This window comes from Gavia stellata, chromosome 8 (assembly GCF_030936135.1).
Source record: "Gavia stellata isolate bGavSte3 chromosome 8, bGavSte3.hap2, whole genome shotgun sequence".
Classification (NCBI taxonomy): domain Eukaryota; kingdom Metazoa; phylum Chordata; class Aves; order Gaviiformes; family Gaviidae; genus Gavia; species Gavia stellata.
The window spans coordinates 24,105,017-24,120,755 of record NC_082601.1 but is presented as its reverse complement, the minus strand read 5'-3'; the positions used below and the strand labels follow the sequence as shown (position 1 = coordinate 24,120,755).

The 15,739-nt window shown below is 40.5% G+C and overlaps 1 protein-coding gene across 2 annotated transcripts in view; it reads right to left on the bottom strand.

Moving 5' to 3' along the window:
- Window positions 1–6,790, bottom strand: part of RAPGEF4 (Rap guanine nucleotide exchange factor 4) — a 160,842-nt gene extending 154,052 nt beyond the window's left edge. For both annotated transcript variants that reach the window (XM_059820673.1, XM_059820674.1), the window contains exon 1: window positions 6,726–6,790. In XM_059820673.1, the coding sequence (XP_059676656.1) occupies window positions 6,726–6,790 (65 nt within the window). The remainder of the gene's footprint in view (window positions 1–6,725) is intronic.
- Window positions 6,791–15,739: the final 8,949 nt, after the last annotated feature.

Here is a 15,739-nt window from a genome sequence, read left to right as displayed (position 1 = left end):
TTAAGAGAGGGATACCAGTGACCTATCAAAGCACTTTAGACCCATGGTAAGAGATTTAAGTGCTAGATATAAATGAAGTTACTTTTAATCTCAAGTAATGTCCAGATAAGGGTTTACTTCCATAGGGACAGAAGGCAATCAACTCTCCCCAAGAGGCACTTTGCACTTGTTACAGTAGTATTACCAATCCATGTTTTCAGCACTCGCATTTCAGCTCCTCTTTCCCTTGTCATTGGAAAAGCCTCATCATGAGGCTTTCAAACAATAATCAAATTACAGTTCTTTTCTTTTGATTTCCATTTTATGAAACTTTAGGATTCCGTTTTTCAGATTTCCTCTGATGCAAAGAAAATAAAATTTTATTGAAACTCTGTTCCCTAGGATTCTTATACATACAACTCATTCCAGAGTTTAAAAAAAAAAAAAAAACACTGAACCAAAACAAATACAAGTAAAACTGCTGATGCTTTTTTTCCAACAAATTAGTACTGTCACCTACACTCAGAACCCCTGTGATAATCTCTCATGTCCTGTTATGCAAGGCAGAAGAAATGCTGTAGATAATCCTGATCTATGCAGGTACTGATTGACCAGTCAGTCAAATGCAGACAAAATTTGTAATAGTTGAGTTCTGTCTTCCTCAATGAGGGCCAAAAGAATGCAAATATGGGGGATCCTCCTTTACCTACACACTCATCTCATTATTATACTACTCAATTATATTTGTGCCTTCAACTCAGTTTGGCCAATGCACCGAAAAACTATTGGAGGATTAGACAGAGCAATCAAGTGCACTTCATTTCTTTACATAACCTGCTCTACAAATTATGCATCCTTCCAATGGGTCAATTTTTAGATCTGTATAAACAGTGGAATGGCAAAAGATGTATTTATTAAGTAATGACATTCATAAAGATGTATCTGAAATTAGAAATACAGCTATAATAGGAAACAAAACATAAAACCAATTCTTTTCACCTTCATATGCTTTTTAAAAAGACAAAATACTTCAAGAGAAAAAATAAAATTGCAAGAAAATTCTCTCCATTTATGAAAATTTTTATGTATGGTGCATGCTTTGCAACCAAGGTGTGACTAAATCTTATTGAATAAACCCTCCAACTTTCATAAACGTGAATTGGAGCTCAGGCCAGTTAAAATTCCATTTGACAGAAGTAGATCTGGGTGAATTTACATTAACCAGCACTGTAGCTTCATAACAGACATTAAAAGCACTTTAATATGAAGACAGACTCTGAGATACATTGCAAATTAAATTTGTAATTGAACAATATGCACAAGTGATGATATCCTTTGATTCAAACTCTGGTCACTGCCATCCACCAATACACTATGCTACAAGCAACCTTCACCCATTTAGGATCTGCATTGTTACAGCTAATGAAAATTTAAAACTTACAGCAACTCCGAAATAACTTCTACAGATTTACACATTTTGACAACTGCTGAATTCAAAGATGAAGTGGAAAGTCAGTTCAGGAAACATTCATTGAGGATACTGAAAAAGCAACAGGAGCAGTAAAAGATGACGCCAAATACAGTTCAGAAAATACTAACAGAACAAAGGCAGTATCATAAGAATGATGAGCTTGTTAAATGCAGCAAATTGTAAGATGTGGACAAAAACAGATGTCGTGCTGGCTAAGAAAAATACTTGTATTTGAAAAATATCTGGTGGCCACCTGACTTTGAGGACATGATTTCAATTAGCTTGTTTGTTGGGTTTTTATTCGTTTGCTGGAATATGAGGGTTTCTTATAAAAGAAATTTAATCTGCTCAGAATACAGGATTTTAGAGATCAAATCCTAACAACATGCCAGAAATAACTCAGGCAATGACAATTTAGACAAGTTTCCAGTTTCATCTGGTAAAAGAGGAAACCTACAGTGGCACAAGTACCACACCAATAATGCAGTCACTTCAAAAGGCCGCATATATCATGATATATTCAATCAATAGGTATATGCACATACTAGTTTGCTCTGGTGGGCCACGACAATGTTTGTACACACGAATGCTAGGGCAATCACTTTTTCTTCCTCTTAATACTTGTCCATAGAACAAGCGTGTAACTTGCTGCAACCACATGTAACAAATGGAAGCTGATACTAGAAATGCCTCAGCCCGTAAGCAGAAAATAAAATGGCTTGAATTTGTTTAAAATACAACTCTTGCTCTCACTATGAGTTATTTTGAGTTCATATATTCAATAAAATGCACAGACCTACAAGCTTATGGCAAGCTATATTAACAATTATTTTGATCTCTCTGAGGAGATACGCAAAGAAAAAGGGCTTTTTTACTATTCATCAAAGACTGCACCTTTGCACTGGACTAGAAAATTAGTTGCATGATGCGGAAAGATAAATTTGTTATTATTCATCATGCTCAGAAGATTGCACCTTTGCATGAGTGCTAGAGAGCACTCAGGCTATGTCTATACTGCTCTGTCTCCAAGTTTCCACATCCTGGTGCCTGTTGCTGATATATCCCCACGCAGACTTGATCCAACCATACACCAGCTTAGCCATGTACCACATACAGAGAGAAAACACTAAGCACACAGGCCAGCAGGAGCTGCAGTGTATGTCCATGATTTTGTTCAGATCCAAACTATGTGAAAAATGGTGGTGTTATTTCTATGGATTTGTTACAAATAAAAAGCCAGGATAGAAATTTAAAATATATAGAACCAGTGTATGTTTTACCAATCGCATAAAAATATATTTTAAAAGTAAATAAAATAGCATCGTAAAGCAATTCTAAAATATTCACAATATTGCCTCATTATAAGTCTATATCCCATTACCTTTGACATAATTATAGATTATAAAGAACGACAAGCATTTTCCATATTTCTTTTACAAATATTCTTTCAGAAGATCAGTTCTTCATTCTAGCCTATCTGTATACTCACAAGACACTTGTTGACTACTAAGCATATACAAATGACTTACATCTCAAATATATGTTACAATGAACTAAAAAACAAATCCTGATTCAACTATGTTGCTATTACATAGCTTCAGTCTGAATTTACACTCAAATCTATAGGAGCTTGGCTTAAGGTACAGATCTGAGATATTATCCTTAATGTGTTATTTTGGTTTTGTTAGATGTAAATGATGCAAGTCAAAAGTCTAACAAGGATGACAAGGATATAAAAGCTCAGTATGTACAACATGTTCTTGAAACGCCCATTCATATTTAAATAATTTATAAATAGCTGAGCAAAGATCATAACATTCTTAGCACAACAGGATAGCATGTTAGTTACATGCTTTGCTCTGTGATCTGCTCCTCCAGCCTGCTAAGGCACTGAAGGTTATATTTAATACAGAGAAAAACACAAGATGCCATAGGCAGGTATGAAATCCTGGGATCTCTGACGGTTGTGAATGCGGTTTATGATTAAGAGTTTGTATTTGAATCCAATTAAAACACTTATCTGAATTTATAACTGGGATCAAGTTTAAAGAAATAATAGTTATGTAAAAAATACTTTGTCTACCATTCAGTGAAGATATGTCAACACGGAAATTTCCTAGTTAGATAGCCTTTGATGCGAAAGAAACCACGAGTAGAGAAGACATTGTTCCTAAGCTAATTATACACACTTGCATAAATCAGCAACCTTCTTTTAATTATGTGCAGATTGGACATATAGAAAAATGCTAAGATGGTAGGCATGCTTCAGCTCCCTAGGAAATCAGTGGTAAGGCGACTATTTATTTCAAAGATAAAAAGACTGGTTTCCTTAACACAAGAATTATTTATGTCTCCAGGTACAATCAGGATGTACAGTTGCTCAGTGCTGATCACCCCTCTCTCCTGCAAAAATAAAATATTCTTGATAGAGCACAGTGTTCTGACCTTTTCTGTTCCCACTTTTCTTTACCTTTGCACTTGTGACTTTATATATAAATACTGTAGCACTTGTGACTTTATATATAAACACTGTCCTGTGTATTTGATTTTTAAGTGCTAATCTTTGGCTTTTGTGGTTAGTAACCACACATGGAAGCTGCATGGTCGAAGCACTGGTGGCCCTAGCTCACAGTACCCTAACACAGTAATAACATTTCTCCTGAAACATTTTGGTGGTTCTTCATTTTCGTATGTGCTCTCGTTTTAGATGTTAGTAGTTCTACCTTGATATGTGACTTGGAGAAAAACATGAAGAACATACAAAATACATAATTTCAGTACATGATGGATTTTGGTATTTCCATTTAGAGTTTAATTGTTCTTTTTTAAAGAATGAAGTTGGATAATCCATATTACATGCCATTTTAATTGTCCTTGCTGAGGCTCATATAAAATTCTAAAGGATACCAGTTTTAGAACTGCCTTTCTCCTGAAAATATAAATATATTCATTAACTAAAACATATTAAAACTGGGTTTATTATTTAATAAAAGAACATGGTATCCTACAGAGAATTGACTCATTAAATGATCCTATATTTACAGAATCCACACCTAGGTTAGAAAATGCTGTAAGATTTTTTTAAAGGCTTAAAATACATAGAAATTACATAATAATTAAAATGAGTACACTGATAGATCATCTATACAAAAGAAATACACTCCAGAAATACAAGTGTGTAAATTAATTAAAAATACTTTATCTAATAGTACTTAGATTCCTATAGTACTTTTCCAACATAGCTTTAACTGTGGTTTTTAAATGGAAAAATAGAACAAAAGGCCTAAGTGTATTTCCTATCTTCACAAAGCAAAGCATGGCAGAGACCAGGAAAAAACCTACAATCCCTCATGTCTTGGGTTTGTCCTACATCTAGGTTGCCTTCTGGAAAAGAAGGCTAATCCTTCAGGGCACCTGGAACTGATTCTTTCCACGCAACAAACTGGTGCTACTAGCTTACTTCAAGTAACAAAAAGGGAAGAAAAAGTTTCATCTTAATAGCTCCAATGAAATTCCCATTATAAAAATGGTCAGCATATTAATTTTCATACAAATATAATGGCAGAGAGATTTCTAAATGAAATGCCTCACATGTGTTTCCGAAAAACATCATTCACTCCCCAAGGCTATACATCTCATTAAGCACGAACCCCTGAATTTTAGTTTACAATTTAGATCTCACAATGTATTGCATTTAAGAAAGCTGAGAAATGACAGGATCACCTATTTAAAAGTACTGGGGCTCATACTATGCTTCTTCACATCCGCTCAATGTCAGTTTACAGAGCAGAGAATCAGGCCCTCTGCTTCACTTTGTTTTTTATATGGCTAGGTTACCATTACCAGTTCTGTTTGTATTTACATTTAGAGTATTTTCAACATTTACACACATTATTTAACCTCTAAGACGTTAGCCTTCTTTTAAAGTCAGGTGTTACAGAGTATTTATGGTAGGTGTCTAGACCAAAAGCTTCATTAGCTTCTTACAGTTTGCCTGGACTGCTAAGGAAAACATAATTAGAGCTGCAGTCCCACAACACAAGGAGGTTACCTGCAAGTGGTAGAAATGATGAGAAGAGGAAGGTTCCTTCGGTGTGCGCAAAGGGTTCTCCCCACAGCGCAGCCCCAAATGCCATCAACCGTCAAAAGCTGGGTTTTGTAGTCTAGGAAAAACTATTTTCCAAGACTACAGGAGACACAGTGAACATTCAGAAATCGAACGACTTCACTTCTGAACTAATCCAGGGAGTGTTGAAGGTAGGAAAACAGCAAAGGACGTTCAAACCACCCACCATGCAACTCGACACTGCAAGACTCACTTTCTGCTGCAACACCCAGGGAACGCACTCCGAAGAATTTCGTTTTAAAAATAAATAAATAATTTGCCTGTATTTTTAGCAGTGAGCACACCACCTCTGAGCACACGTTAGCCAGCCCTAACTCCCACCCCGGCAGTGCTGGCCGCCCGCCTGTACCTGACCCGCAGCAAACGCTGCCGCCAGCCTGGGGGACAACCGCCGGCCCCCAGGACGCCGCAGCGGGGAGCAGAGGCTGTCGCTGCTCGGGGGAGCCCCCGCCGGCCTCATTCGGGGCGGACATTTTTTTCCCCGCCTCCGGCCAGCAGTCCTGCACCTGCTTGCGCCAACGGAGCGCTCTGAGGCGAGCGCCTGTCCTTTCCCGCCCGACTTGTGAGGCGGCTGGGCCGGGGGGGGGGGGGGGGTGTGTGCTCAGGTGAGGCGGGGGGCGGTATGCTGAGGTGAAGCGCAGCGGGGGGCGGTATGCTGAGGTGAAGAGAGGCGGCGGGCGGCATGCTGAGGTGAGGGGCTGTGAGGCGAGGCGGAGGCCGGACTGGGGCGCGAACGCCAAGGGCAGCGGTTCTGCCGTGACCGGCACGGCGGGTCCCTGCGCGGCAGCCCCGGGCCGCGGCGCCCTCTCCCCGCCCTGGGGCTCCCCCTCCTCCACCACGTGCAGCATTTTCCGGGCAGCAGAGCCCGGCGGCGAGCAGCTATTCCCGTGGGGACTGACCGTCCCTCCCGCTGCCAGGAGCTTTTCGAGCCCTCATCCTGCCCCACCGCCCCGGCTCGGCTTCCTCCGGGCATTTTGCGTCCCACCTGCACGCTCCTTATGTAAGGCAGGATCTGATGGGGAGCGGGGGGGGGGTGTCAGCACACACACGCATACACACATACATGCACGCATGCATACATGCATGCAGGGGGGCAGGTTACACGCACACCGCATCCCTCCGCAGCCTCTCCTGTGAAGATGCAGATACCTTTTATCCAGGCAAGCGATCCACTCGCCGGAGGATGAGGAATGGGAGGTGTGAGCGGCGACCATGTTGGACCGGGATCAGGTCGCCGGCTGGCGGCAGCTCCCCCCGCCCGCCGGTCGGTCGGTCGGTCCGTCCTCCCTCGCTCCCTCCCTCCGCGCACGGCGCGATGGGCTCGCCCAGGCGCCCGCGGCAGCCCGCCCTGCCCGCCGCAGGCACCGGTGCGCGGGGCTGCGGGGCTGCCTGGGCGCCGCCCGCCGCGGCGGCCCTCCCGCCTCGGCCCGCGGCTGGGCTGTGACCTGGCGCCGCCTCGGCCGCCTGGGGCACCCGCCGGCCCGGCTGGGAGGAGCGCCTGGCCCTGCCGCCCCGCAGCCGGCAGGTAGCGGCCTGGGGAGCGGGCGGACAGGAGTTACTCCCTTCCTGGAAGGTGTTGTCCTCCCCCCGGCCTCCGTGAGCTCCTCAGTACGCACACTTGAGCCCGGCTTAGTGGTCCCTGGCCTTGCTTCACCAGGGATGTCCTTGACTGGGGTTGGAGGCGGGGGGCGGGAAATGCAAGCTTTTTAATTATAATAAGCAGCTCAGGGGGATTTGAGCAGCTCTCCAGAGCCCTGTGTGTCTGTCCCCCCGGTAGTAAACCCACAGTAGCTGAGTGGAAGGAAGGTGCAGTCCACGTTTCAGGAATTTTTCTGAAGCCTTTCTCCAGACTGCTGTCCATCTGTCGTTGCCCATGAAACTGTGTCCTAAAGGCTCTGGTTTATTGTAGGTGAAAAATGAGCTGGGCAGTACAGCCTGTGAATAGGATTTAACAAATGGAAGGAACCCAACACACAGCATGAGAAAGGTGAGTCTAGTATACAATGAAGACTAATCACACCCTTCTGTTGTGATAGCGTGGCCTGGCCTGCAAGATGAAGGTTTTTTAAGAATGCTAATGCATTCGTAATTTTAGAAGTGATGAGCAAAGGAAGGAATGCAGAGCAGCAGGTCTCCCTGTTTTGCAAATTTCTATGTGAAATATTTTCTACAAAATATTTCAGGATCTAGATCATATCTTCCCAAGTCATCTGTGTATAGCCATAACCTTCAGCTTACAGTCAACACAACCTACCTTGAATAACGTGGGAGAAGGGTAGGAAGCTACACAAATCTCAGTAGGGTGTTTGGGGTTACATGTCAATGATAGCAAAGTAAAACTCAAACTGTGCCTTCCTTCAGGCTTATAACTCCTCTCTGCTTTACAGCGTGGACACATTATTAATTCAGATGCTGATAAACTGCCAATGCCTTTTACAGTTCTCCATGGGCTATCTTCTCGGCCCTCTGTTCTAATCTCTTTCACTGTACCAAGTGTAATTTTCTTACATACATGCACGACTTCACATTTCACATCTGCCTTTTAACAGCCTCATTGCTGCCACAGCTTCTTCAGCGGTTTAACAGAAATAAATCTTAACATAAGGATACTGAACAGTATGATGAAAAATCTAAGGAAATATATCTAAAAATCCCTTTTGCTAAAAAGAAACAGCTAAGAAATTGGCATGGCAGAGGAGAATGCCACAAAAGCCAATTCTTTCATTTTGCCTTAAAAAAATTAAAGTGCATGCCAGAGGAATAGAAGAGGCTGCCAGTCAGTGAGATCAAAGCTGCAGCTCTTCCTTTGCTATAGTCCATGGGGAAAAAAATGAGAAATTCTTGCATCTAAGCAATCATTCTACTTGAGGAAAATCAATGGTATTCATTCCTCAATATGTGAGTGTTTGGGAATCAACAGAACAAGAGCTGCAAATGTAAGAAACTCTAAATTCTCTAATTAATTATTTATATCATAGTACGTACATTACAGGTGAAACTGAATAAAGCTCACTAATTTTGTACTTCCATTATAAAACATTAATCACATTATTACACATAATTACAGTTTTCCTTCCAGAGCAGTCACACAAGGCAAGCCTTACTGCCCTTTCTCCCCTCAACCCAGTTTAAGCTGCAGTAGATGCTCTTTCCTCTTAACTGGCAACAGGCCTGAGAAGGAGCCCAGAAATGACTCCTAGCTGAAGGCCTTTATCTTTTCTCACGGGCTGTTTCACTGACACAAACAGCATTACACATACCAGTACCAACAGTTTTGTACATAGCAACAGCGTAGCTCAGTCAGCAAAACCACGGTGCTGTAACTGTTCACTCAAGTTCCCCTCTGCCAAGTCCTCTCCCATCCATACAATGTTTAATGACCCAGCCACTAGAGGACAGGCTGGGCCTCCATAAAAGGTAGCACGCAGGGATACTTCCTTGGTAAGGAGATGGCTAGGACAAAATAGGCTGAGTTTGAAAAGAAAAAACCTTTGGAATGCTCTCCTGGGATGTAACTTGTGAAAACCTTTGTCAGTGCTCGTGAACCTACCCTTGACCAAGCAACCTACCTGCCCTCAGGCAGCCCTCTGCAGTTACCAATGCTTTTGATTCCAAGGAATGCAGTGCCTGTGGGCATGAAGGGGATGTTGCTCAAATGCCTGGCTGTGGGCAGACACTGCTCAGAGATGTACATTTTTGTGGAGTAACCATTAAACAAGAGTTTAACACTTTGTGGGTTGTACAAGCTAGACAGGCCCACAGTGGGCTAGGAACCCTGGGTATATCCATACTTCGTTCAGAAGTGTCTCAATTACAGACCAATTAGAGCAAGACAGCCAAAACATACCTCCGGCAGTTGGATTATGAGTGATCACATAGCTTTCTGATTAAGACATGAGTGAAACTTCTCAGAGAAACTTAGGAAGCAGGGAATAAATATTTGATTGGTTCAGATATTAGCCTGTGTCAACCAAACAGTCTCCAAACTCCACAGAAATGTCAGGAGCTCCCAACCACTGAAATCGGAAATCCTGGACCCCAGCTCAGTGCACATTCTCCTGAGATAAAAGGTTCCAAATGAGCAGTATATATCTATCTCACATGAGAAGTCAAATAGAATGCAAATAGAATGCAGTCTTAAGAATTCAGACCATAACAGAAACGTATCATTTGAGAGTACTGGCCTGATGTTAATGGAGTCATTCACCTGTGAGTAAGAGCATATGCTAGAAGGAAAATGCTGAAGGACAATTCATTAGTATAAGGACCCTATCTCTTCTTGGTGCCTCATAGTGCCCATTCTTCATTACTTTTATAAGCTACACACTTGTATGAAAAAGAGATGACCCAAAAGATATTTGAGACCCAGGATTGTTAATGGCCAAAAATGCACTTACGCTCAGTTTCACCTATATCTACACAAGCCTTCTACTACACCTTTTGTGAAGTTTCACCTGAGAAAACGTAAAGGATTATGCATCATTAAAATTACTGGTGGGGCGAAAATATCTTTCTCAGAAACACATCCTTCTTTTTCAGCATTTGTGGAACTCCACAATAATGTTTCAGACTTAATTTCTCCCTGTTGAACAGAAGGCTAATGGGACTATTCACAATCTGATTTGTGAGACTTGATTATGCAGCCAAAAAATTTGGGATGGCAGGTGTTTTCAAAGGAGATTGCTGCTGGGAAATGGAGATTTGTCAGCTGAGATATGTGAAAGATCAACTGGCCTTTTAACTTTCCACAGTTTACAAAGGGCCATGCAGAAACCCTTAAGCCACAGACAACCAGAAATCAGCCAGCCTTCAAGTTATCCTGTCCCTGTAAGACTAAGAGTCAGAAAGTATGGGGTCCAAACTGTTGTTTGCATTATGGGGCATAAGGTGGATCATGTTGAATTTCATACCTTGACTATTTCTTTAGTTTTTCTTGCCAATACAAATACTCATTCATTCACTTTTTTACTCAAATATGGCCAAAGAACTCTTGCTAAAATCTTCCAGAAAAAAATAAATTCCTCTCAAACAGGAACATGCTATGAAAAAATGAACCAAAAGACTAAATTATAGTTGTTAGAGCTTGAAAAAAAATTACTGAAAATATTTATTAAGGTGTGCATTACACAGTAATAGGGTACAAAAGAGGGCTACTGTGGAAACCTCTTTACACCACTAATTATATCAAGAACTTTAAGAATTTTCAAGCTACTGCAATAATACTGTTGAAACAAAGAACAGTAGGGGTTGCCCTACTGTGCTATGTATAATACTCCATACTAATGAAATTACAATTATGATACAGTGAGGAATTAGTGGACACAGAATCTATAACCTGCCCATTGGCATCACAGTGGCTAGCAAACTAAAGCAATTTAATTTCAGAGCAAACTCACACAAAACCACAGTAGCTCAGTCCTCAGTTTTGGCCATCTGTGTTCGAGAGAGTACCTAGGGGAAACAGCTGGCTTCCAGCCACCAAGGTACTCCCCTGATTCCTATGTCTGTTGAAGTATTGCTCAGCCTCAGGGCTCTTCTAATTCAGACTGACTGTACTGAATCTAATTGATAGCACAAGGCATTGGCTACAATCCTTTGTCCCTAAAATATAACTGGGAGACACGGTAAGATAAGGCCAGCTCCAGCAGCTTTAAAACATTTAAGATTTCCTTTCTCTAGAGGAATCTCAAGTTTGTCACTTAAGCTGATTTTAAGCATGTTTTATGTTGCTATATGGAAGATAAATTAATTAGCATAAATCCAGAATGAGCACAGAAATTCTACCTCAAACAATAGTTTAAACTAATGTATCACTCAGAAGTCCTGGAAGTAAAATTGAGACTGACAGAACTATGATGCATGTTTAGAATCCAGCAGTGCCACATTCAGCTTGGTTAGGATTGTAGCAACAAAAATGTATTATCAGTTGTACACACACAACACCTACTGTCTTCAAAAGAGCAATCGGGATATAGTGGAATAAAACCAGAGAAACCTGCATATGAGTTCTTTCAGGATTTGTATGCTGTGAGGGCTGCAAAAGATGTGATGATGTACAAACTTAAAACCAACAAATATATTCGTAAAACTGTCCTGTAAAGCCTACAAGCATCATACTGATTCTCCTCTCCAATGCTAATCCTTAAACCAGCATATAATGACGTAGCAAAGGCTTTTTTAGAAGTAAGGACTTCCTTCCCAAATTAAATTCCTGCATCATTCCCTGTTCTATCTCTTTCTTGCTTCTGTCCTCCTCACTGATTCAGGACAACTCCCCAGTTCCATTCAAAGCACCGCCTTCAGAAATTCCACGGCACCACAAGCCTTTCCCCCCTCATTCAGCAAACCCTTCCACCACACTTCTCATGATAGCTCTACTGGGATATTCTGGAAAAGGTCTCAGTGTTGCTAACAGCAAAACAGATAAAGTGAGATACAAATAGACTAGTAAGAAACAGATATACGGGAATGAAAACATACAGTGTCCTATATAGAAGGCATAGCATGAGCACAGGTGCAAGGTGGAGAAAACACAGCTGAGACGATGTTTATGTGAATCAATAAAGTTCAGATTCTGGGCTTTTTAAAGTTAGTTGGCAGTTTACTGTTGTGTTCAGCAGGACCAGAACTGTTTCCTAAATTCCTGAAAGCAAAAGAGGTAACTGGACTTACAGCATATGTCCAATTTTATATATGCCTTACTAGTTATGCAGATTTTCTGAACTGAGTAGGATTGCTTATTCACTACATACAGGGCTGTATTCTGCATCATTTTATCCATCCTTATTTGACATTGCCCTTCCTAATGAATGTGAAGTAAAAGTATTGCCCATATCATAGTTAGGGCCAGCCAACACAATGAGGATTGTATTAGTTTATACTTTTCGAAATAAAATACTCTGAAATTCATAGCATGAATTACAATGAGTCTGTGATACCATTTCTCATTAACAAAACACGATGCAGCAATCACCTTTTGTATTATTACTTGGCACAAGTTTAGCAGCATGTTGCACAGAAGTGCTATAAACATTTTTCTGTTTGATGACCAATATCAAAGCCTTTCTGTGGAGCATTTTGAACAGATGGTCATTTGATTTGCACACCTGAAATCTGAGCCCATATCCTGAGATTAATTCCAAAAAGACTCAGAGAAACCACACAGTAAGAAATATGCTTCAGATTATTAATGTTGACAACACTATGGGTATGCATATTTTTCATACTTTAAGTACTTTCTTCTGTATAGGGGTTTTCTCCGTAGGATTTTTGTCAAATTCTTCCAGTCTTAACAAAACTAGATGAGCAGGGGAAGGTATGAATGGGGCTATTCTGTGTAATCCACTTCCCCAGTTATGTCAAGACCTAGATATCTGGGCTGGGAACAGAGGGCAGAATCTCATTTCACAGGAAAAGGAAAGTCTATTGAAATAAATAAACAAGTTCTAACTTGGTCACAAGAGTATTGTAAAGATTAATTAGCTGATGAAGTATAGTTCTTTGAAGATGCAATACTTTACATAAATGTTCTTTTAATTTATTAGTGTTTAGATCTACAGACACATCAACATACTGGGTTTAAACAGAACTTTGTATGCACAACTCAGGACAACATAAGGAATTTCAAGATGATAAACATCAGGAAAATACTTTGCAGTTGCCAAAGATATGAGGCAGGCTGGGACTCAGACCATGCTATGTCCCTTTTCAGTACAACATTCAGGAGGCAGTAGAACTTGGTGCTAGACCCACACAGACTGCCATCATGCTCCTTGCTCAGTGAGTACAGTGCAAGATGCATCAGTATTTCTTAACAGACCTGAATCAAACCAATCAGCTGGGACTGAATGATGGACATGGTCAAGAGGGTCTGGCTTTATGTCATAGGAATAGGGTTCATGGAGACCTAGGCGGTCTCTCCACATACCCACAAGGGCCTCACAACTACGTTATTTCAGCCCCCCACTGCCTGAAAGCAACTGTGCTGCCTCTGGGCCTGACCTGCCCCTACAAGTGTTCATTTATAACACAACAGTGTGCACTTAGAAACTCCACTGTACCTTACCTGCACTGCACTGTCAGCTCAAATGTCTCCCTTTCTCTGGGACATACTTAACTTACCATGGCTAATGGAAGTAATCATTGGATTTGTAATTATTTACTCATCCTTTCACCCAAGGTATAAAAGCAAATCAAGTTCTTATTGTCTGTAGGTATAATTCCTTTATCCTTCCTTGTCAGCTTTGTATATTTCAACAATCATAAACTTTCATCAAAGGCTGAAAGGAAAGGTGGTTTTGCTTAGCTGCAGAGCCAGATGAACACATTTTTAACTGTTCGGGCCGAGTTTTATCTTCACAACTTAGTGTCAGCTCTCTCTGCTAGATACAGATAGATATACTTCTGGGCAGGAAGAGCACTAGTTCATGGCCTGCCTCTAAATTTGCTACATCTGCTCATATTATGCTCATGTTATTCTGAAGTAACTAGTTTTCATCATTTTACTGGGTGGAGTCTGAGGGAAAGCCTGGGAATTCCTAGGAGCAAGGTACTCCATTAAACATCCTTGTGGTCACTATGTCCTCATAAATGATAGCTCAGCAAGAAAATTTGTGATGGGTAGACGGTGATCCTCCTTAGGTCCCTTATTTTCATAATATTGATCTTTCCATACTAAATTCAAATAGATCTAATTTTCAACCTTGCTTGATCAGTATAGGAAAATTACTTTTCCTAAAGTCTGTTCCCCATTTCTCCTACCAATCAGTTTCAGAAATCAAAAATATCTACTTATGATTCTTTTCACAATTGTGTTTTTGTGTTGATGCATAGGTACTTAAAAGGCAAAGTTCTGATGCAATGTCAAGATTCTTCTAGTTATCTCTGTTTTTGTTATTCATGAGATGTGTGGAATAAAAGCAGTTGACTGCAGTCCCCCTGAGCTCCTTCATGATAATTCATGAAACAACCTCTCAGCAGTAGAGACTTTTATTTATGTGAGTACCACACCTCTCCTTAGAATTAAAAGGTTTTCAAGGGCAAAAGGGACATGGTACTTAGATTCCTGGCAAATAAAATTCCCATCCTGTGGTTCACAGGTGATTTCAATAGCCTTCCCTCTCTAGCTCCCAATGCCTGTTTTTTTTAAATAGAAGTGAGCAACCTTAGCTGTCCCACTGATTTCTTGTTTGTAAAATGGAGATCTGTAAAATATTATCCATATCATAAAATAAACACTTCTAAAAAGCTTTGTCAATGAGTCCTATATAACTGGGACATGTAATTTAATTAGACCTTACATGAAATAATGACTTGTGATCTGCAGTGAATAAAGAAACAAGTCTTTTAATTATTTTCTGCAAATTCTAGTTTTCTGCAAATTCTAGTTTTCTGCAGATTCTTTCAGTCAAGAAGATAGACAACTATGAGTCCAATTCTGTAAAGTAAACTCAGGTAAAACCTGCAAATTATTTCAGTGCAAGTAATGATTTGATAAATACATTCAATGAAAGTCAGGGACATTCAATAAGTCTGAGACTGTCCTGTTTACATAGGTGTTCTTCAGTACTCTAAGGACACGATTGTAACTAGCATCATAGGAGTACTCTAATGAAAGCATTCAGAGCTTTATATTTACTTGTACACTGCAGTATGGTCTGTTATAGGTAAAGATCATATATGACACATTTGCACATGACAACACATTTATATAGTAATTCATTGTGCAGCTTCATATACATTCAATGCAGGTATTCAATTCATCATAATACAGTTAAGTATTATGATGAATTGATAAATGATAAACAAGTTAATTCTTTCTGCAAGGTTTGGTTCACAGGATTACAGATTTCATTTTTCTGAGAGCCTGCTGGGGGCACCAGCACATGCCCATAAAAAACAAATAATGAAATTAGGCAAATGAAACAAGATAGACATGGTAAAAATGACACAGTACACCTCAGATTATATCTAATGTTTATAGTCTTCTTTTCACAGCTTTGAAAATATACCTTACAATAAATTTGCTTGCAGGCTTATATATGCAAATAATTCAGACCAAATGGCTAAAGAGTGAGCTGAATACAGCATAAGCAGCCCTAATAATGTATTCTGACTGAGAAAAAAAGGTGAACCAATTGGTAAGTGGGGAAAGAAACTGTCGC